The 21,888-nt window shown below is 44.8% G+C and overlaps 1 protein-coding gene and 1 long non-coding RNA gene across 4 annotated transcripts; one reads left to right on the plus strand and one right to left on the minus strand.

The window, feature by feature from the left end:
• Nucleotides 1–17: 17 nt before the first annotated feature.
• On the minus strand, nucleotides 18–18,751 carry LOC117642501. 3 transcript variants are annotated; one of them, XM_034380749.1, is made up of 34 exons: nucleotides 18,494–18,751; nucleotides 16,288–16,430; nucleotides 16,042–16,201; nucleotides 15,907–15,970; nucleotides 15,593–15,630; nucleotides 9,696–15,510; nucleotides 8,660–9,612; nucleotides 8,419–8,572; nucleotides 8,253–8,334; nucleotides 8,101–8,180; nucleotides 7,955–8,018; nucleotides 7,812–7,860; nucleotides 7,605–7,728; nucleotides 7,294–7,521; nucleotides 7,058–7,175; nucleotides 6,835–6,977; nucleotides 6,621–6,761; nucleotides 6,178–6,544; nucleotides 5,783–6,099; nucleotides 5,352–5,675; nucleotides 4,958–5,229; nucleotides 4,561–4,879; nucleotides 4,290–4,466; nucleotides 3,978–4,168; nucleotides 3,765–3,900; nucleotides 3,283–3,685; nucleotides 2,976–3,179; nucleotides 2,745–2,885; nucleotides 2,487–2,616; nucleotides 2,135–2,399; nucleotides 1,757–2,037; nucleotides 1,522–1,663; nucleotides 965–1,354; nucleotides 18–874 (listed from the first exon to the last, which is right to left on the minus strand). In XM_034380749.1, the coding sequence occupies exons 2-34, from the start codon at nucleotides 16,358–16,360 to the stop codon at nucleotides 800–802; spliced, it is 12,420 nt and encodes a 4,139-aa protein (XP_034236640.1). In that variant the 5' UTR covers nucleotides 16,361–16,430; nucleotides 18,494–18,751; the 3' UTR covers nucleotides 18–799. The 3 variants fall into 3 exon arrangements, with proteins under 3 accessions (XP_034236640.1, XP_034236639.1, XP_034236641.1); XM_034380748.1 differs by lacking the exon at nucleotides 18,494–18,751 and adding an exon at nucleotides 17,627–17,792; XM_034380750.1 differs by lacking the exon at nucleotides 18,494–18,751 and adding an exon at nucleotides 17,425–17,547.
• On the plus strand, nucleotides 17,848–21,310 carry LOC117642507. The gene is made up of 2 exons (XR_004587574.1): nucleotides 17,848–18,005; nucleotides 20,449–21,310. It is a non-coding gene; the product is annotated as an uncharacterized LOC117642507 (long non-coding RNA).
• Nucleotides 21,311–21,888: the final 578 nt, after the last annotated feature.

Raw genomic sequence — 21,888 nt, forward strand, 5'->3', positions numbered from 1 at the left:
TTAAAATCATAACTATGTTTTGATTCAATTTGAGAGAGAATTGTCAAAATAGATTTATTGTGCACACCCAGTCTTCACTTTGTAACAATGCAATTATGGACACTTATTCTTTCATTCCATGAGTTTTAAGACTTAACACTGATCAACACAGGAGGAACTAACTGAGTTCCTAGTGCTCACATGCACTTGACTACAAGAACAACCTCTTAATACATTTCTTTCAATGATTGGTAACTAACTAATACTTACAAATATACAAAAAAAGAAAAAGCACACCCAAAAATAACGGCAAAAGGAACTATGAGCAAGAAGTAGATAGAAAATTTTTGTACTGTCAAAGTAGTCCAGCAACAAGAGGAACTTAGATCTGCCAGTCAAAATTAAAACAAGCTAAAGATGAGATCCCCCCCTCCCCCCTTTCTTTGAATAGAACAGGAAAACTTAATGAAAATATCTTACAGGGCAAATAAATTAAGAGTGATAAAGCACAAGACTGACAATATGAAAATAAATTAAAGTGTGTGATAATGGGACTTGTAATGAACATTGACAAGGGACTCAAGATTTAACAGTAAACACAATGCACTTTCATAAGTACAAAACAAATAACCCTTAATAGAAACCAAGGTGCATCACAGATTTTTGGCAGACTTGTAAAAAAAATAGATAGATCTGACTAACTTCACCAGGGGTAAGTTGTCTCAAACAAAACAGAAAAGAAAACAAACATAAAACAATGGAAGTTTGTTCCAGGTTCAGTCCCCCTACATCTTCCTTTGCAAGAGTAACAGACACCAGACTATGAGCTCTCACTTCTGCTTTCAACACGGGGCAACACCGGATTCAATACGACTCTTGGGTAAAGATTAGCATGCTGCAAAAAATAAATATAAACCATAAATACGAGAAAGAGCAACATGGATGGGATTAAGTGTACAATAATTGATGATTGATTAATCATTACCTGTGATAAAGTAGCTACACTGACTCGGGTCCTCGATCCTTCAAACATTACAGGGCATGTAATTTTATTTATGTCAATCAATCTCTCTTCATCACTTGAGTAATCTTCATCCGAACTGCTCTCTGAATCAGACTGAACTAAGCTGAGACGGACTCTGCCACCAGTGGATTTTCGGGCCACAGCCCGAACTTTGGTGGTTGACTTCCTTGCCACAGCTCTTTTCACTGGACTCTGAGGTACAACAATAGTTTCAGCAGTCTTGGCATCAGTGGCTGATGGTCTCTCTTCATTTAAAATAGACTTGCAACATGTAATCACAGAAGGCCTACTGGGAAGCACTACTTTATCATGGAGATTTCCCTCACTCTGAGAGTTCATGGAGTTTGAATTCTGTAACAAAAGTAATAGATATTCAATGCCAATTCCCAATTCACTTGGAAGCAAAGGTATGATGGATTTAAGTAGAGACAGACTTGGAGTATTCAACAGTTTTTGTATCTTTTGTTGTCAGTGTAAGAGGAGATAGTGTCAGGAATAACTTAAGAATGATGACAAACCTCATTTTGTTGCAGCTGGCCTTGAGATTCACTGGATTCGATCTCTATGAATTTGGGAGGAAGGTGAGAATGAAACTTCAAATGATGTTCCTTCAAGTCCGAAGATATCTTCACCAGGTCAGAACAGTAGAAGCATTCCATACTAAAATAGGAGCAAGAAAAGTGCGGAAACATTATTTGTTAAATTGAATTGGCGTGACCACTAGTACGGTTCACCAGATCAAGATTAACTTACGTGGCATCAACAGATTCGTTTTCTTGAGTTTTCACTTTAAAGGAGCTAACATTTTCCCCTGGGTGTAATGAGGCGAAGTGGCTAGTAAGAGCGGCCTTGCTGCTAAATTGTCGGGGGCATAACGAGCACTGAAGGCGATCATGAATGAGCCCAGAAATCTTCAGTTTTTCTCCTGGGTGTCGAGTGGGGTAATGCTCAATGAGCAATCTTATTGTCCCAGTTCTATTGCAAAGAGCACAACGAAATGCCATCGTCTCTTTTTCATGAGTTCCCAGCTTGAGCTAAAGCAACAACAAAATAACAAAAATTACATGAATCCTTTAATCTTAAAGAAATACCAGACACTGGAAATATGTTTAAAAAGAGAAACCAACACACCTCTCGAAACTTAAAAGGTACAACGCAACGGTCATCGAGAGTTGTGTCACGCAGTGCTTCATTTCCCTTATGACAAGATTGCCAGTGGGTAAACAGCCGACATAATGATATTTCTCGAAGCCTACAGTATCCACAGCGTAGTACATTCATAAATTTAAATAGTTCATCATCATCCATCAGTTCGGCTACTCTTCGATCTTCATCTTGACTCTTGTTATCACCCAAAACATTTTTGGATGTAATTGGGCTTGCAGCAGATGATGAGCTGAAAGAATAAGAAAAAGAGGGAAGTTTAGAGATGGCCAATCAAAATAATGCCTGGATTTCAGCTGGCACTTATATCAAAACTCACCTTGGTTTGCTTTGCTGGCGAGAAAGTGGTATAATGCTTGGAACATCTGGCATCTCATTCAACATTATCATCACACTTGAGGCAGGGTGCTTTTTCCTACTGTGGAGCTTAATGTAAGACTCCTTAATAGCTATAGTACAAGAAAAAATAAATTAACAAACATTAATTAATAATAAAGCAACAGTACTCAACATTGTTTAAAAGTGAAGAAAAAATCTTGATGCACGCAAATGAGCAAAAATGGAGCTATTCACCCACCTTGATAGCTGCAATGACCACACTTATATGGTTTCACCTCCCAATGCTTTTTTTCATGAGCCGTTGCCTCTTGCTTGTTTTTGCTGATGAAGTTGCAGCCGTGGCTGTCCTTATATTTGCATTCCACACCAGTGCTTAAATCTGACAGATTTTAAAAATAAAAATATAAGTTAATAAAAAAATGAGAGAAAAAAATTCAAATATAATTTGAAAGTTTGGTTTGATGAATACCTTTCATTAATTCAGATGAATGCAATCTTTCTCCCTGCATTGATGCGCTCTCTGTGTCTTTAGAGCCAATTTCAACCACATTACTGTCTTCATCCTCAACTTCCTCAATGTCCATCTCAAATGCACTCTCATCAATTTCCATTTCATCAGGAGGTTTACTCCAATTAGCATCAATCTTGTTATCAAGAGAACATACAGGCAAATCTGACACAAAAAATATACATTAAAAAATACATAATTGATTTTAAAAAAGGTCCAGTAACACCAAAAGAGAATATTCTATACAGAAAGCCACCTTGATACCCACCAGGAGCAGTTGATGGGTCAGTGGGTGACTCATCTGATTTTGCAGATTGGGTCAAAGGCAAATCAGCTTGCATGGGTTTTAAAGAGGGCCTATTGTCTAAAGGTTTGATTCCTTTCACTGGTGATGACTGAGAACTCTTATCAGAGTGCACACTTGGAGAAGAAATGTTGTCACATGGAATGGAAGATTTTCCAAAAGAAGATTCTTTACCAGGGCCTTGAGTATTCTGTCTATTTCCACTTGATGGTGGTTTCCTGGGGCTTGTTACCCTCCTCGGGCTGACTTCAGCTGGTTTTGGAGATATAGTAAGTTGATCTTGACACTGAGAAAATGCAGTTTTGGATGCTAAAAACTCAACAGGTAGACCCAAATTTAAAATCTGACGCGTGATATCCAACTTGATCTGAAAGCAAACCACATACAAATTCTAAACACCAACCAAAAAAATGCAATGTCTGAAGGAAAATTAACAATAGCCTTACATTTTCTTCTGAATGAGAGTCAATTACATCTGATGAAGTGGCTAGCAGTTGGTGAGCTACAGTAATGTGAGTGATAATTTCATCGTACAATGCAAAGGTCTTCAGACATTTAGCACACTTGAACCTAGAGTCATCACTGTAAACAGAAAAATTAAATTTAACTCTTGACAAGCACTGAAACAAAAAACATTGACACTAGAAATATTAACATACCCTTGGAAGTGAGATCGAAGATGCTCTCTATAGTCCTTCTCTTTCTCCACAGGTATCTTAGTCAAGCATTTGGAACACTCAAAGAAATGATCACTCTTTTTTTCTCTTTTGCTGTTATGTCGCTCTTCATTGTTAGTTGAGCTTAGTGATCGTTTCATGCTGACAGGGGTCTCTCTCTCCACACTGACGTGCTAGAATCAGAAAAGAAACATTGAAATCGTCTGCAGGGAGCTGACATATTGAATAATAATAATAAACTGACAGTTTCAAAACTGTTCTATAATAATAGTATAGAACATCAGAGATACCAACCTCAAACTCTTTAGGTTTAATTCCATTTTCCTCAAATAAAATTCCTCGCAAATGCCTGATTCGTGATCCGCCCCTCTGCCACAATGGACTCGAATTAAACACCGGCGGCTCAACTGGTGGTGCAGGAATCTCAACCACTGGCTGTGGAGCATCTTCTGAAGGCTTATCCATCTTGCACTAAAATATAATGAGTACCAAGTTAAATAATAAATAGGAAAAAAAAGTTTCTTACATACATACACACTGAAGTTCTATAGCTTGTTTCTTTTACCTTTTGGACCACTTCAATAATGTCCTCTTTATCATTAGGGTGTTGTTTAGAGAAATGAGTACTGAATCGAGATCGAGCATTAGACCTAAAATTACAAAGGCTGCACTTGTACAAAGCGTTTGTATGATGGACTGAAGATACATGTGCCGTCACTTCTGCCTTGGTTCCCTTGAAAGAACAGAGCCCACACTCATAGGTGCCATCGCTCACTATTTCAGAGTCTGTGTTGATAACAGATCCATCAGGTTGAGGCTCCCTAGCTATTCTGATGTACTTCTGATCAGGATGCTTCTCACTGGTGTGGCGTTCAACAATGAACCTACAAATGAAACAGCAAAGAGAGATGAAGAAACTTGGTAACTATTACTAGCGGGCTCCTGGCTGAACTGTTGATTACCTGTGGTAATGATAGTAACTGCAACCCAGGCAACTGTAGAGTCGACTATCATGCATTTTCAGATGTGAACCCAGTTTCTCTAACATTATAGGTTGTTTGTTGCTATCACTATCAGAATCAGGACAATGTGGACACTTGTAAACAAGAATTTCAGGATGCAAGACCCGAATATGATGCCTTAACATAGCATCATCGGATGATATCTGAGGGCATGATGGGGCACAACATACATATCTTTGATTTTCTGGTACAAACTTAGGCTCGTCTATCACCTGGGAAAAATAAATGAATTGATAAGAAATTCTATGTATTTAAAGGGAAAAAAAATATAAAAAGGACACTATACAATAATGGCTCTAATATAAGTAGTATCATTAAGAATAAGAACACTCACCTTGAATGCATTACTATCACGGCGCACAGGAATGGTTGAACTAATGGCATGATTAGTCATTGTGTCAAACATTTTTTCATTGCGCTCCAAACAAGGCACTGGATTTAATACAGGGACTGAAGTGGGCTCACATCCTGAAGCATGTTGCTCCAGGTGTCTCATCATATTGCTACGCACTTTAGTAGAATATTGACAAAGTGCGCACATTACATTTTGGGTGAAAACAGCTGCGAAAGGAAGCAAATGTCTTTCGCTTGGACCAAAACAAGTTTTGTTGGCAATAGGTTGTGAAAGTTTGACTTTGCCTTTCTTTGTTGCTGTCTCCTGTAACACAAAGAGGTGCCAATATTTATTTTTAAAAGAACTTAAAATGTCAAAGTGTGAAAATTTTTAAGGCAAGTGATAATAAGTTAGGAGCAGTTGATGCAAACCTTTTGGCAAGCTGTATAAAGGGTGCCATTTGAATCATCCATCTGGTCAGATTTGACAGGAGTCAGGGATACTGATGAGATTTTATGCACATTCTTGCAGTGTCTCATCACAATAGCTGGATGTGTAGTTTTATAGTCACACATACTACAAAGATATCGGGGAACACCATGCTTTGGCAAGTGATCCAAGAACATGGATGGATATCTGAATATTTTTTGACAGTGTAAACAAGATAAATTTCCAGAATCTACTGATAAACGGCACACACTTAAATGATCTTTGAGAGCAAGAGATGTTTCTGCTTTGAATGAACATCCTGAAAATCAAATGAATGAACATGTAATTAGCAATTTTATAAAAACTATCGTTTAAAAACAGTGAAGCAGAAAACTACCTGAATAACCACACAAATATAAACAGGCTCCAGAAAGACCAACTACTCCTGTTCCTTTTTTGGCCTGATCAGGAGGTTCATCCCTAATTTCAACTACATCATCAGGTTTGATCTTTTCAACACTGTTGGCATCAGGGTTGTCACATTCCGGTGAAACTCTATATTCTGGCCATGACACATTTGATTTGATTTCAAAGCTTGTACAAGGCAAGGAAAATTCTTCATCAAAATGAGCTGGATCATTATTTGTGTCAGTTTCAACAGCCTCTATTACAAGTGGGGTAAATGGCGGCACATAAGGTATCAAAAACTCTTCTCCCAAATCAAACGCGCCAATTTTGAAACCATTTGACAATGAGACAGTACCCTGAAAACAAATTTTTTATTAATGTAAAATTGGCAGCTTTCCCTTTTGACAGTGAGAAATAATACAAAGGACTTACAGGAAGGTGCCGTGCAGCAACGATCATATCTTGATCAGGATGATCCAGAGTCATGTGGAAACTCATTTCCCTGGGAGTCTCTGATGCTTTTGGGCAGTGAAAGCAATGGTACTTGCGGTATGAATGCGAAGAACTGTAGTGCTGGGAGTGGCATTAACGCGATTAGATGAGTTGAAATACTTTCAATGAGAAATAAAATTTCATTGATACTTACATATATGAGTCGATTGGAACTGTCAAGACCCAGGCCACATTCACTACAGAAGAAAACTTTGTCTGAATTGTGTTCGGATTCATGATGAGATATGAAGCTTTCTGAAGACACAAATATCTTTCCACAGTCAATATGTCCTTGAACTGCAAGACAAAAGAGACATCATGGATTGGCAGCTATCATGATTTGATGCACTTCAAAATATAAGAGGGAGGCTACTCACCTTGAACACATTTGTATAATTTCAATTTGTTCAGTGCGATGTCAGCAGGTGCAGCCTGTTGACCACATTGAATTTTGTTGCATTCAAGCACCATTACATTGGTGTTGTGTAAAGATTTCTGAAAGGAACGATGAATAATCAAACAAATTACAAACACAAACATCATGTAGCTTTGCTAGCTCAAAGTTCAGAAATTAAATAAAATTTGACCATAATGACAAGACAAGGTCATTTACCTGATGGAAGGCCACACTTGCAGCAGAGGTGGCCCTGTAAAAGCAGCTTGAACACTGGTACTTCAGGGAGCCATGTCTTGATATTATGTGATCAACTAAATCAGTACCAGAATCTTTAAGGGAAGAACAGTAAACACACTTCTGCCATTCGTGCATTTTGGAAGCTGTATAATCACTTCTTTTCAATTCTTTCAGTGAGTGTTTATGATAGTGATCAGAAAATACCTCCTGCAGAAAAATTAATTTATTTACACATAAAAAAAGACGAGACACAATGCACATAACTAAAATATTACTGCAAATGAACATACCTTTGAGTTTGTGCTGAAAGAACAATGCTTGCCCTTGCACTTAAATAGATGACAAAGCTTTTCATATCTCATCATTTCTCGCATGCTTGATAAATCCTTTGTTATTTCAGAAACAGTTTTAGAACTAAAACAAAGGAAAACATAATTAGTACATGATGATCTTTAGAACACCGAGATTGTAGCACAAAAGAGAAACACTAGGCTAACCTTGGTGATGAAGAGAGTCTGACAATGCCCAAATCTCCACCTCTCGTTTCTAAAATGTCAGTTTCAACAAAGGTAATTAATGAAGGATAAAACCACAAAAAAACCAAGTTTTTATGTCTGAAGGAATAGAAGGATAAATTTACCATGAGAAGAAGTTGAAGGAATTTTCACCTGCTCTTCTAGAGGGGTTCCATCTGGAGTGTGATCCTGAAACAAAACATGACTTCAGTCAAATGAATCAATCCACTAAATGAAACATAAATTGGATAGTAAGAGGGACTGCACTTGCCTTTGATAAGCTGACAACACTGGAAATAATGAGTGATGGCAAACTAGGACGGTCTTGTTCAGGCTGCAAGTTTTGAGTACCTAAAAAAGTTGGTTGATGTTAAAAAATAATTTGTAAAGGTTGGTCCTAATGATAATTTTCTTTAAAGTTACCTTGCATAATGGGTCTCTTATCCGAATGGGACAAAGTATCACCAGGCAGCTTACGAGGTCGTATCAGAACTTGCTTCTGAGACTGTAAAAATAACAAGACATGAAAACACCTTGACAAACAATAATTTGATATCATTGGAAATGAATAAAATTGGACAGTTCATACCAAAAATGCAGATGTCTCTAAAGGTACAGCAGGTGGTGGTTCTTCAGATGTTAACAAATTGTCACCAGAGTTCAATGGTTTCAAATGGTACTTCAAAATATGAGTAACTGAGGACTGCAAGTTGCGCAGGATATTTCCACTCTCCTCACAATGGCTGAACCAAACATAAACATTTAACTCATTGTAAACACATTATGAAAATATGGGGCAACACTGGACAAGAAGAACATTGCCAGCATACCTGCAAGGGGCTGACACTGGTTTCATCGGATGAATCTTTATGTGCTGCAGAAATGTAAGTGATTGGTTGGACATATATGTACAATTATTAGACAAGCAGAAAAACTGAAATGTCTTAGTTTCTGTTACATATTTGGCCTCAACAAGACCAACTTTAATTGATTCTTTGTTCCAAGGGCACTCCAAAGTAGAGGAATCTTCACATAAAGTAACTGGTGCAAACGAAGTACTTGGCTTTGGTGCTGGGAGAGGTTCTGCTATGGTTTCCTGCATGCGCTGTAATGTATAGTGTAACGTACTGGCAGGTAAAGGTGCCTTCACTTCTTCAGGAACCTCCGTGTCTGCTGGTATAATCTCACACTCAGAATCTGAAGCACTGATAGTTGTTCGAGATGTTGACCTAGTAAGCCTTTTTTCAGAACTATCAGAGGACTTCAAAGATGATCTGGAAGGAGGTGTCTTGAGACTAGCTTTAAACTGAGCAGACAACTTATCACCAGGAGAGAAGGGAACAGAATTTTCCACTGGCTTGGATGCACTTGCCACATGAGGAAGCTCAACAGAGTTGGGTAACTGTTCAGTTAAACGGTTATTTAACTTATCAGAGATTGAATGGCGGATCTTTGGTCTATCTCGCAGTTTTTCACCAACATCTTCCAACAGCTTCTTCCTCTTTTCTTGCAACTGACTATCATCTTCAGTAAGTTGCTCAGATCCTATGAATATACTCATATCAACAGTAGGAGGTTGCTTCTTTGTTGGGCTGGATAGGAGGGTTTCAAGTAGGGGAGGGTCCTTCTTGTTTTCACTTGCTTCCTTCGACATCACATTTACTTCTTCAACATAATTGTTACTATTTTCCCTTTCAGATATCGTCTCTCTGGGATGGGTCTCCTTTTCTTCTTTTTCTTCAACTGTTAATGCTTCCTTATTTCCCTCTTCAGAAACTAGCATCTGTAAACAGAAAATTAAAAAAAAGAATAAATATATTAGCAGATAATAAATAACACACATCAAAAAACAAATTAAATTCTTACCTCAGGCTTCACCATAACTTTCTTGGAAACACTAATGCGAATGGATCGAGCACTCAAATTCTGTGAGTGGTATCGCTTTAAGTGCTTTGATAAATTTGATTCAAGTAGCTGGAAGAAGTTGCACTCAGAACAGACATATGCAAACACAATTACCATAGCTGTACTTGTTTCCATGCTAGAGACGGTGCACATTTCTTTAAGAGGTCTCCCATTATGACGAGCCTTCCTATGGCTCTTCATTGACATTCTTGTGGCTGTTCTGAAGCTACACTGTGTACAGGAGTAACGATATTCTCCAGTATGAGTCGATACATGCTCCCATAAACGTAAGGAGGTGGGAGCAACAGCATTGCAAAGCAAACATTGTAAGGGACAAGATATTTTCTTTTTTGAATAATACAGAGGAATTAGATGTTTTAATTCCTGTTGATACTTATGAGCTTCACCTTTCAAGAGAGTTGCAATATTCTGGGGAAGGCGAGATGCTAAAACTTCTTCAGATGGATGGGAAGATACATAGTGGCTCACTATAATCTTTCCAGAATACTGGCAAATCTTGCAAGACCGCACTTTCTCACTTGCTGTTGGGATACAATAATTTAGATCTTCATGGTACTCAGGATTTGACACAAGCTGCTCTTTCTCTTCAGATGATACATTCTGTAGTCGAGAAATCAATGGCATCTCATGCATCTCCACATCACTGTTTGAAGAGGTGTGTTGGTCTTCACTACTAACAGACGCATGTTTAATTTCTTCACTCTCCTGACAATGACCAGAAGCAGCAGATTTGCTTATATCACCAGACATTATGGAGTCAGAATCATCTATCTTGATTTCTTGAGATATACATGATATGTTACTTGAAGCTTTTTTAATTTTTCTCTTCTTTCTAACTGGTGATGGTGAGGTCTCGTAAGCAGAATGGCTACCTGCATCATCCTTTGTGAGGTTGGTTTCTGAACCTTTAGACGCATCACTATCATATTCAGAAATTTCTTTAGTGGATCTTAATGGTCTCTTGGAAACAGATTTTATTTCATCTTTCATCTCTGGTCCTTTCAGGAGCTTTAATTGATTTCTTGTTAGTTTACTTTTACCAACTTCAACCTGAATTATATTACTAGTGTCAATTTGAGACATATCTTTGTCTTCCACCTTCAATTCTTCATCCTCACCAAAATTCTCACTTAACAATGGAGTGCTTATATCTTCTCTAGGCATTACTTGGTCTCTTGACATAGAGCCAACTTTCCTGCCCCTTCTCGCAACATTTTTCCTATAAATCTTTTCAAGGTTAGTGGGACAGGATTTATCTAGCATGACCACAGGCAACGAAAACTTGAAACCTTCTTCACCAACAACAGTGTCAGACTCAGACTCGGAATCAAGAAAATTTGTCTTCTTTTTCTTGATACAAATTGGTTCCTGAGAATCATTTGTTGCTTTGCGTAATTTTAAAGCTGGCATTTCATCTTCGCTTTCACTAGAGTACCTAACTTTGCGAGTGTTTTCGGGAGGCTGATAATCTGAGGTTACATCAGATGAGTCTGAAACTTGACTTTTGCAAGGACTGTCATCTGAAAAATCTCCAACATCATCTGTTCCTGATTTCCCAGTCGAGTGTCTATTTTTCTCATCTGCAGATCCAGGACGACTCTTGGGAGCCTGCATTAATTCCTTATTTTCTTTCCGCACGCGGCAACTTCTTTGACCAGTGGCTGTAACTACTTCCTTACTAATAAACATTTCCCGAATATCTTCATGGAGCTTTTCCAATTCGTTTTTCCCTCTTTTCTTCTTTTTTTCACATCCTTCTGGTGATATTTCTTGCTTTTTAATTTTTGGTTCTTTTTTCTTTTTTCCTCCTTTAACATTGCTGCTTACACTGGGTTCTTCTTTTATATTGCTGCTTACACTAGGTTCAGGAATGTCTACTTTTTTCTGCTCCTCAACAGTTTCAGTAGCTTTTGATTTGGGTTCTTCTGGAGGCTTATCAATATTTTCTTTAAAAAGTTCTAGCACTTTGTTACGCGTGTCTTCAGGTAGTTGACTTGCAGCCAATTCTGCTATCTCCAAAATAGTGTTTGACTGAATGAGATCTTTGCTTGCTAATGTTTTAATTATTCCAAGGAGAATATTTCCACTGTCAGCAAGTGCGCCTCCTGTCTCTGGTTTAGAATCGGTCGAGGTTCGAGATGTTGTAATGCTTCCAGGAGCAGCTTCACTTGAACTTCCCACATCTGATTTAATGGGAACTTCTGGAATGTTTTCAGATGTCGATGTTGGGACATCAACAACAACGTCTCTACATGAGTTCAAAGAAGAGCTAACAACAGCATCCTTCTTAACTTTATCTTCAGTTTGATCTGTTTTAAGCATGCCTGAGCATATTGAGCTTGCAGCTTCAGAAGATGGATTTTGGAACAAGGAGTCAAAGTTTGTCTTGGGTGATGGTGATCTTGATTTTGAATGGTCCCTTGGAAACAAAGGAGAACTTCTACCAGAACACGATGAGGACCTGGAAGAAGTGTTTTTTCTGACATTTTGAATACTCTCTCTTGACAAGCTTCTTTTTGATTCACATCGAGTGGGAGAACGGTCCCGTGATCTGGCTCGAGGTCTGTCCCTGCCCGCCCGATGTTGGTGAGAGGAATCCCTTGAAAAACTGCTACCTGAGGAAGTACTCCTATTCCTATTTTTCTTTGTATTCCCTCTTTTTGTAGAGTCTGTCCTGTCGGGTGATGGACTCTCCTTCCTCTTCCAACCACCAGATGATGAATTAATATCAGAGTCCGATGAATGGCTACGGGCTCTTGACTTGTACCTACTGCTACTGGCTGACTTATCTCTACCACGAGATGAGTTTCTGCTCCTAGCAGTTTGTTTGGAACGAGATCTGGAAATACTTCTGTCCCTTGATCGGGTCCTGCCTCTTGTTCTAGATGTACTCCTTCCTCTGGACCAGCCTCTTGACCTAGATGAGCTTCTTCCTCTAGACCTGCCTCTTGACCTAGATGTACTCCTTCCCCTGGATCTGCCTCTTGACCTAGATGTACTCCTTCCTCTGGATCGACCTCTTGACCTAGATGTGCTCCTTCCTCTGGATCGACCTCTTGATCTTGATCGGTTCCTTCCTCTGGATCGACCTCTTGATCTAGATGGGCTCCTTCCCCTAGACCTGCCTCTGGATCTAGAAACGCTCCTTCCTCTTGAGCGCCCTCTTGATCTTGACCTTCCTCGTGACTTGCCTCTCGACCAAGATGGGCTCCTCCCTCTTGACTTTCCCCTTGATCTGGACGGACTTCTGGCATGAGATTTCCCTCTGGTCCTTGATGAACTCCTTCCTCTAGACGAGCTCCTCCCTCGAGATAGGCTCCGTACCCTTGATCTGGCCCTTGATCTGGAGGGGCTTCGGGCAGTAAACTTTGAATCTGATGGTGAAGGGCTTCTGCCCCTAGATCTCCCTCTAGCTCTTCTACTAGACTTCCCTCTGGAGCTAGAGCGGCTTCTTTCTCTACCTTTAACTCTTGAACTAGACTGAGCTGGGGATATAGATTTGCTCCTGCCTCTAGATTTAGCTCTTGATCTAGAAGGGCTTGCTCCTTTTGATTTCCTTCTGTAATCAGGACTCCTTTCTCTTGATCTAGCTCGAGATCCCGAAACACTGCCACTGACAGATGGAGACCGACTTCGTCTCTCTGAGGACACTCCACTTTGGCGCTGATTCGTTGACTGTGAGCTGATAATAGATTCACTCCTTCCCAGAGATGGACTCACATCCCTGTCCCTAACTTTATTATTATCAGATTTTTCAAGAGAAGGAGAAGGCGACCTAGTTCTTTGCACATTGGTTGAAATTACTTGAGATGAGTTCTCATTTGTATCTTTCACCACACCTTGAGTGTCCTCAACAGATTTGAAAGACTCTGGGTATAGAGGGCTGGAACTTGAAGCAAACTCAGTTCCTGCTCCAGCGACTGAGTCAGGACTAGGTGGCACAGTCGCAGTTTTAGATAAGCGAGGGTCTCTGTTGGCTGGTAGGCAGGGACCAGTTGCAACTGGCTTTGACACCTGCTTACAGTCTTTGGGAGGACTTGGTTCTTTAGCACGTTTAGGAATTTTGTAACTTTGTAAGCCATATCCCTGGCCTGTTTTACTACATTTCTGTGTGTTATACAAACTATCTAGAGGTGATCTTGGATCCTCTTTTCTTCTGGGGTCAACATTCCTTGCATCAGAACTTTTTCTTTCATCGACAGCTTTTGAAGATAATCTAGGGTCTGAGAGCCTCTTCCCTGAGGTATGAGAAAGTTCATTATCCCTTCTTGGGTTTTCAATTTCTCTCTGCCCTGAATTTCGATCATCACTTTGCTTTGCCGCATTCGAAGGCAACCCCCTTTCAAATTGTGGGTTGTGTGTAGGCTTTCCATACCGAGACCTTGGTTGGTAACGGAGGCCAAGATCATGAGCAGTAGTCTGTTTAACAGTAGTTGTTGTTGTTTGCCACTGAACATGTTGACCCTGAAAAACACTGGATCCAAAAGAAACTTGACTACTAAATCCAGAGATATTGTGAGGTAGAATAGGTGTTCCAGGTGCACTAAATCCAGAAGCAGTTGCTCTTAATTTAAGAGCTTCCTCATCAAGAGACATTCGCTGATATTCCTTTTCTAGCCTTGGATCTTTCAGCACATCCATTCGCTGATGCTCTTTTTCTAGTCTTGGATCTTTCTGCACATCCATTCGCTGATGCTCTTTCTCTAACCTTGGATCTTTTTGCACATCAGATTTTAATTTGCGCAAAGCACCACTTCTACTGACACCCAATTTCTCAACTTGATCCATTCCTTGCATTATTCTTTCTCTTGCACTCTGTTTGTTGCTTCCTACTTGAGGACTGGGCTGGACGAGGGGTCTGGGATGCATGGAACTTCTCCTATCAAGTTCTTCCGCATGACCTTTGGAGTTAGGAAATTGTTTCGGAGTAGGCAGAAGGGGAGCATTACCTGGGCCATAATCCCTCTGAGAACCAGAGTACTGGGGATGACTGATGGGACGATCCATCAGGGCAGGAGGAGGAGGAGGAACGGGGAGTACAGGTTGATTACTTGGATACAGTTTGGAAACAGCTTGATGAGGTACCGTTGTTTCTCGATACATATTGTCTGACGGACTGCGAAATTCTTGCATTGAGCCAGAGCTTTGCAAGTACCCCATGTTGTGCGTAGGTACATGGCGAGGCAGTAGAGAAGGCCTTTGAGAAACTGGTTGGCTCACAGCCATAGGAAACATAGACTGTGCTTGCATTCCATGTAGCTCAGAACCTGAGCTTCTTTGAGATAAATGCCTATCATCCACATCTCTCCTTGAATGCCTATAATCTATGTCTCTGCCCAACCTCCGATCATCAAAGTCTCTGGTCTGAAAGACATTTTCACGACACCACTCTTCTCTTGAACGTTGAAGTTGAGGTGCACATGAACTTTGATTCCTCATATCAGCTTCAAGAAAACCTTTCACATTCGCATCTTGAGAAGTACGATTGAATGCCTCACTGTTGGGAAAAAGCATGTCAAGCCCTGGGATATGCGGAGCTGAAGGCATCGAGTTCAGTGGCTTTGGATCATTTTTCTGCATGAGATCTTTCAGACGACTACGACTTGTCTCTAAAGACGTTCCTTCATCAGCCTTGGAGAAGTCCCTCTCCACAGTGGCACATCTCTCTACAGGGATGATCTTCGGAGCAGATTTTGAAGGAATGAAATCGTGTTGAGGGGGGCTAGCAGGAGATTCCATGACTTCAGTCTTGAGCCTATGAAGAGAGAGCAATATTAGAACTATACTACAAGGGAAAAAAAAAACAAACAATAAAATTCATATTAAATGGTGTTTACTTTGCTGTGGGTGCTGAATTATCTGTACCTATGGGGTACTGAAACAAAATGAAATGGAATATTAATGAAACTTAACGGACAAAAAAATAAAAATCAAGAATTAAATAAGGGAAGGGAGGAGAAAGGGGGAGGATAAAATGGCAGGGTAGGCAAAGAGAGGAGGGGAAACGTGAGGAGAGTGGGGGAAGAGTAGCCGCCTCCGAGCCGAGGACGAGGGAGTAGAGGGGGAACCGGGAGAAGGGGAGGAGGGGGTAGCTGAAGAGACGAGCCGAGACGGGCAGCGAATCCACAGGAAAGTTAAAAGCCTGACATACCTTTAATTTTTCCACCAATTTCTTTAATACTTCTTCACATCTATCCAACATATCAACTTTTAACCTGGAAAAGAACTTAACATTAGAAGGTGGATGACAAAGATAACTTCAACAGACAGAAGATGAACACCTTACTTTTGTGTATTGGATGTCAAAATTTGCTGGAGATTCTTCATTTTATGTAGCTGAGAGGCTCTTACTTTATCCTTGCTTGATTCTAGCTTAGCTATAGTTGTATTTAAGAACGGTGAATATTTTCTTTGAAGTCTTGCTAATTTCTCTTCAAAGTCTTTCCCTGGGAACAGATAGAAAGTGGGCATAAGTCGGGCGGTTCCGCGAGGTAATACGTAGCGTTACAGGGTGCACGGTGGTTCCACAGACCTCGAGGTTCATCACTCAGAGAGGTCTTTGGTTCGTCCCCAGATCTCCTCTGGGCGTTGCTTGATGACTCCATGACGATGAGAGGGTGCGACGATCACAAGAGCAGGAATACCACGTCAAAAGGAGGAACTTCCGAGGAGAGCCTGGAATCAGAACCATTGATTATCAGCGTGCTTCCGGAGTCAAACTCCTCTCGTCCTCTCCGCTAAGCGTTGAAAGCACTACATCCACTACATAGCACTACACTATGAAGGCGACAACAAAGAAGAGAGTATGGATCTATGGTTCGGGACTACCGAACGATGCCTTGATGGTGTGCCTTGCGGCAGCACGGCTACATTAAACTCGGTGGCACGGCGACAATGAACTAACGATCGGCTTGCTCAGCAGTGTCGTCTCCTAGAAGGCATCGCCGCATCGCGAGACACCAGCAAAGTCACTCAATCGTGGCCGAAGTTCGTGGTCTTTGGTCAAAGTGGAAAATAAACCCCAAACCGGAAACAACCATCCATCGCATGGTTCCAAGAAAGAACGAAAGAGTTGCCCGACCACCTCTGATTGGAATATCCTTGGTTGTGCTGATATCGAACAGGGATGCACAGTGAAGACGCTAGGACCCAGGAGTCTAGCTATAGCTCTCGGGATAGACATGGCATGTTTCAAAACAAGCCACAAGCTCCTTCTCCCTACCCCATCCTCCTCTCACGGATCCAGCTACTAGCTACCCGCCTACGCGATGAGCTGAACAGCAAAGCCCTGGTCGATACAAGCCGTGCCCCGCCTGAGCAATTCGAGATTCCGAGAAGAACATCTCTCTCCCTCGAAGCTGAACACGGGTCACTCTAAATCACTCTAAACTCAAGGGGCGACGAGGTTATAGCTATCACAACAAACTCGAAATTTCCAGAACAAAGGACAGGATGACTGTTTTGACTGAGGCTATCGGAGCCGCTCTGCAGTTTCTCAAAAGGAATTACAATTCTTCGACTGAAATTTTCGAAAAGCGAGCCTTCTGTTAATTTAGGCCACCCGTGTTGAAAATCGAATCAACCTGCTAAACAACACAAAGACCCGCAATCATCCCCCACAGCGGTAAGGGTTCATATTAGCGCTTCAAAGAAATCAGACGAAAAGTACCATTCAAGTGATGACAACACTCTCTCGGCCTATCTGTGATGGGAAAATATGCCTAAAACTACGCGACAAAACGTTTCTGCTCCCTCTAAGTTGCTGGCTGGTTTCCTTTGTTTGTCACTCTTTTCGCAGGATGGCTTGCCATGGCGCGTTTTCCGGCTTAGGCTGCTCAAAATTAGGTTATGGTTCACCCCCGTCAACTCACCATCAACTTCCCGTCGGCTCGCTATCGGCACAGATCAGGTCTGCTTTTATCATTATTCATTTCCAACGTTAACTGCAACATCTATTTGATAAGGACCTGCCCTCGGAACAACTCAAACTGGTATCTCTTGTCTCACAACATCGGCGCCTGTCTCGACTTATCGCTACTGCACCGGAAAACTGGGGCTTCGGCTTCCTGAACGACGACACAGAGAGCGCTGGTGTGGTGCGGGGTGTTGGTGGTGGAGACCGGGACGGGAATGTGGCAGGGAACAGGGACCATGGAACTGGGGTTCGCCCGTTGCGTTGTGTTGAAGTGTCATCGGTGTAGGCTTCAAGCTGCGAGCTAGAAAGCGATTGAGCTGCATTCCAAGGGCCAGGTATGTACGGAACCACGTAAGGACCCCTCTACGTTGATTATCTTTTCAGGAATTTGTCGTAATCAGCCGCAAAGTCGTGCTAAGTAAACTTCCTTGTTTAACCTCCAATCGGCGTAAAGGGTTCCCCCTTTTTCCACTGTCAGTCTTTTAAATCGTTAAACGCCCTTGCAATCCAAAGTTTATTTGGGGAGGCGAGGGCTTCGCTATTCATTCTTCAGCATTTGAAACCCCAGACTGAACTCTCGGAAATCAACGTCATAACCTTCAGTTGGCTATTTTCTTTGAAGGTACCCAGCCAAAGTTTCTCCTCGAGTCTGTCGAAAGAACTCTTGGCCCCCTTTCGCCGTCGCTATCCTCTGTACTTCCGTGCCAGTCGACGCCATGACATTTGGGCTGTGTGTGCATGTGCATCGGTGTGCATAGGCCACCGCCACGTCACTTGCGCAGCTTGCGCTGACTGGCCGAGCTGCCTTTTCGGCCGGACCTACCGCTGACGCTGGCGTGCGGTGAGTGCTGAGCTGTCCCGAAGTGCCCTGCCCGGTTAGCGGCGAGTGCTTGTAGGCCTGCCGCCGTCTGGCAGTTCTAGGCGGGGCGTCCTCTCCCCGCAGAACTTGCGACGCGAGCGCTACCCCTGTGCCTATGGCAGCCTATTGCAGCCTGCGGCCGGGGCTGGCGCTGCGTAGCGCTGCACGGCGCGGAAGTTGGGACCTAGAAGCTAGGCGATGGCCGACGGCGCCGACGGCTAGCCGATGGCCCGGGACTGTGGCCTCTAGGCCGGGCCGCCTCGCCAGGCCACGCACCGCATGCCGCACCACCTCGCGCTGCTCGCGCTCCGGTCGACTCCACGAATGCCTCGGGCAATGCTCGGGCATCGGGTCGCGAGGCACTGCGGGGGGTCGTGCGGGCCGCGGCGGTGTGGTGGCGGCGGCGACGCGGCGACGGCGGGTTGAGGGAGCAGCGTAGCAGTGCGCAGCAGCGTCCAAAGCCCGGGGCGCGCCTAGAGCTTAGGCCCCATGTCATGACAAGGCGACAGCGAGCTGCCCTGCGCCGAGCTGCGCTGCCTGCCGCCCACTGGCCTCGCGGCGTGGCGTCGCGTGGCGTCGCGGAGTGTCCGGTGCAGGCGTGCAGGCCGATGCGTCTCGTGTTGCTGCTGGCGTGCGCTGCATGCGCTGCATCCCGGGGCGGGGACTGCTTGCTGGGCCGCTGGGTCCGTGGGTGGGGCCTGGCTGTGGCCTGTGGGGCCCTCCCATCGTGCGAGGGGCCGACCGGACGGACGGACGGACGGACTCGTGCGGACGCGACGGACGCCAGCCGCGGCTCTGTGCCTCGCCTGCTTCGCCTGCCCTCGGAATGGAATGGCTCGGCTCGCCTCCCACTACGGCACGCGGCTACGCCATGGCTACGCGGCTTGCATTTGGCTGGCCCAGAATTACCGACGGCCGCCTTGGGCTGGGAGTCGCCGACTCGTCGGTCGCCGCGACGTTGGCGCAGTGGCCCAGATTATCGGCGAGGCGGGGGGGAAGGGGTACTCCATGTCTACCATGTCGCACGGCGCGAGCCACCTCGCAGAGCCGCGAAGCCGCGAGAACCCCTGCCTTCGCCTTCTACACAGTCTCTGCCCTCCCCCTCCCCCTCTGTCCAAGTCCACTCGGGCAGAACCGAAATCGATGAGTTGCGCATGAATATGTCATGCGTTTATAGGAGGTGGCAAGTGCCCGGCAGCCCGGAAACCAGAGGAGGGGGAGTTGTGTAAACTAAGCATGGCTGTGCGTGGGAAAGTGCCTCTTTTTGCCTACCTTTTAGGCGGTACCGATGGAAATGCCAGCCTAGTGCCTCGGCCGAACTGACCGCGGCCCCCACCTCGACTGTACCTCGAACCAGAGCTCCCCTCCCGCCGCCTCGCCCCCGCTCCAGCCCTCCGAGAGATTCAGGACTAATCAATCATGTTGGCCGAGTCTAGGTCGTCTCCGCCGCGTCTCCGCCCCCACGGCCACCGAGGTCCGTGTCGCTCTCGCGAGATGGAGTTGCTTGTTGGAGTATTGACCTTCGATGTCTAGCTCCCCATCCCCCACGGCCCCTGACTCGCCACCCTTCCCGTGGGCGGCGTGCCGCGTCACGTCGCGGACTGCCGGGCGAAGAGTCATTTCGTCGCTGTCTCTGTCGCACTCATGGGGCTCTCCGTAAGGGTGCGAGGGAGACGGAGCGCCAAGCCGCTCTTCGGCATCGCTCGGCTGGCCGGCCCAGACGGACGGCGGGTGGGTGCGGAGGGGGCGCTTCCCCTGTATGTGTGAGAGGGGGGGAGGGGTGTCACGGGACGGCGCGTGGCACGCTTCCCCCTTCCGCCAACCCCACCTGTCGCGGCCCCACGGTGGCGCTCGGTTCGAATCCTCCAACTTATCGGCGCCGGCGCCCCTCTCTCAATGCCCCTCTTTGTCCGTTACAGATGCTGCGTCCAACACGCCCAGGTGTAGCAGCCCTGGCAAGGGCTTTACGCGGGGACGCGCGCCACTTCTGCCAGCGCTGCCGCCATGACGGCCATGACCACGATGCACTCGGTGTAGGAGTCCGGCAGCCGCCCTGAGCTCGGAGGGGCGAGGACCGCCTTGAAGCCGAGGGACCTGCAGCCAAGAGCGATGTCCGCCGAGGGGCGGAGCAGCGGAGTCGAAGCAGCCAAGCAAGGCAGCGCCAGAAAGGCGATTGGCGGGGCTGAAGCGGCCGAAGCGGCCGAATCGATGTCGAGCCCAGCCAAGCCCAGCGCCCCGCCTTTCCTTATCTCTTTGACGAGCAGAAGTCGAAGTCGCCAAAGAAGGTGGTGGTGCGGTGCAAATCGAATGAACCGCACCACGTCACCGTATACCTCGGGCCTCTTACTCTAGACGCGTTTTGAGCTCCAGAGTCGCTAAAAAGGACTCATCGAGCGTGTGACCCCACCAACGAATTTCCTTTTTCGGAGAACAGTCCATTGGGGTCAAACGTTCGGTTCGAGTCTCATTTAGCGACTCTGGAGCTCAACGCCACCTCCACCGGTCTTCTGGCCCACTGTGGATCGGTTGGTCGACGTCGCGAGGACCGCGAGGCTGCGTGCGAACGGTGGCCGCCTCTCTCGCATTAATGGGTCATCCCATTCGAAATGCGAGGGAGAGGCACTGCTCGCGGAATCTGCCTGCAGGCATGCCGTGAGGGCATTCATGCATTCCCCGGCGACGGCATTGCCTCCTTTCTCGAGGGAATGCCGATCGCCGGGGACGCAGCGGGCAGTGTGATTTTCCAAGCTACGATGAATAAAGTTATGTTCGGAACTCGAAGTTATTGTCACCTGGCTGCTACCAACACCCACGCCCTGACACATTCGCGATGGCCGCGAAAAGGGGGAACAGACAACGAACTTTAGGAGACATCAAAGTAATACCCCGCAACTGAACAAGAGGCGCCGAGTCGGTGCTCACGTGAGATACACGTCTTTTTAGGGGAGGGGTGATCACACGACTCTTGAAACGCACCGATCGCATATCGACTAACTGGGCCTTCCGCTCATCAAGGAGCGGGAGTCCTCGAGAGGTGCCAGCGCTGTCTCTCCTCGCACCCGTACGTGACGCCCCATGAGTACCACTGCAACGAACACTTTGTGCAGGAAAAAAGAGAGGGGGGGTTCTGCTCCTTCCACCGTCACCCTGACTCCTTTCCTGACCGGCGAAGAAAGAAAATTTTGCATCACTGTTCTTCAAAGTTCCATCCTGAGGTGTTCTGCGTGGCTCAGCCGATTCCGCCCGAGCCAGCCAGTGCAGAAGACGCACGCCTTGCAGTGTGGTGTCTAACGGGTTGCCTATCTGCCGCTCCCGGGCGCAAGACTGTCGGTGTCTCAAGAGCCGAGTGGGTAGGCCAC

Source organism: Thrips palmi, unplaced genomic scaffold (assembly GCF_012932325.1).
Source record: "Thrips palmi isolate BJ-2018 unplaced genomic scaffold, TpBJ-2018v1 HiC_scaffold_16, whole genome shotgun sequence".
Classification (NCBI taxonomy): Eukaryota; Metazoa; Arthropoda; class Insecta; order Thysanoptera; family Thripidae; genus Thrips; species Thrips palmi.

Excerpts from the sequence above, each read along its gene's own strand:
- LOC117642501 (XM_034380749.1), bottom strand. The coding sequence starts at position 16,360 with ATGGAGTCATCAAGCAACGCCCAGAGGAGATCTGGGGACGAACCAAAG. Across the intron at positions 7,861-7,954 it reads TCCTTCAACTTCTTCTCATG|AAACGAGAGGTGGAGATTTG; the intron begins GTAAATTTATCC and ends CTGACATTTTAG. Across the intron at positions 2,617-2,744 it reads TGGTCATTGCAGCTATCAAG|CTATTAAGGAGTCTTACATT; the intron begins GTGGGTGAATAG and ends CTTGTACTATAG.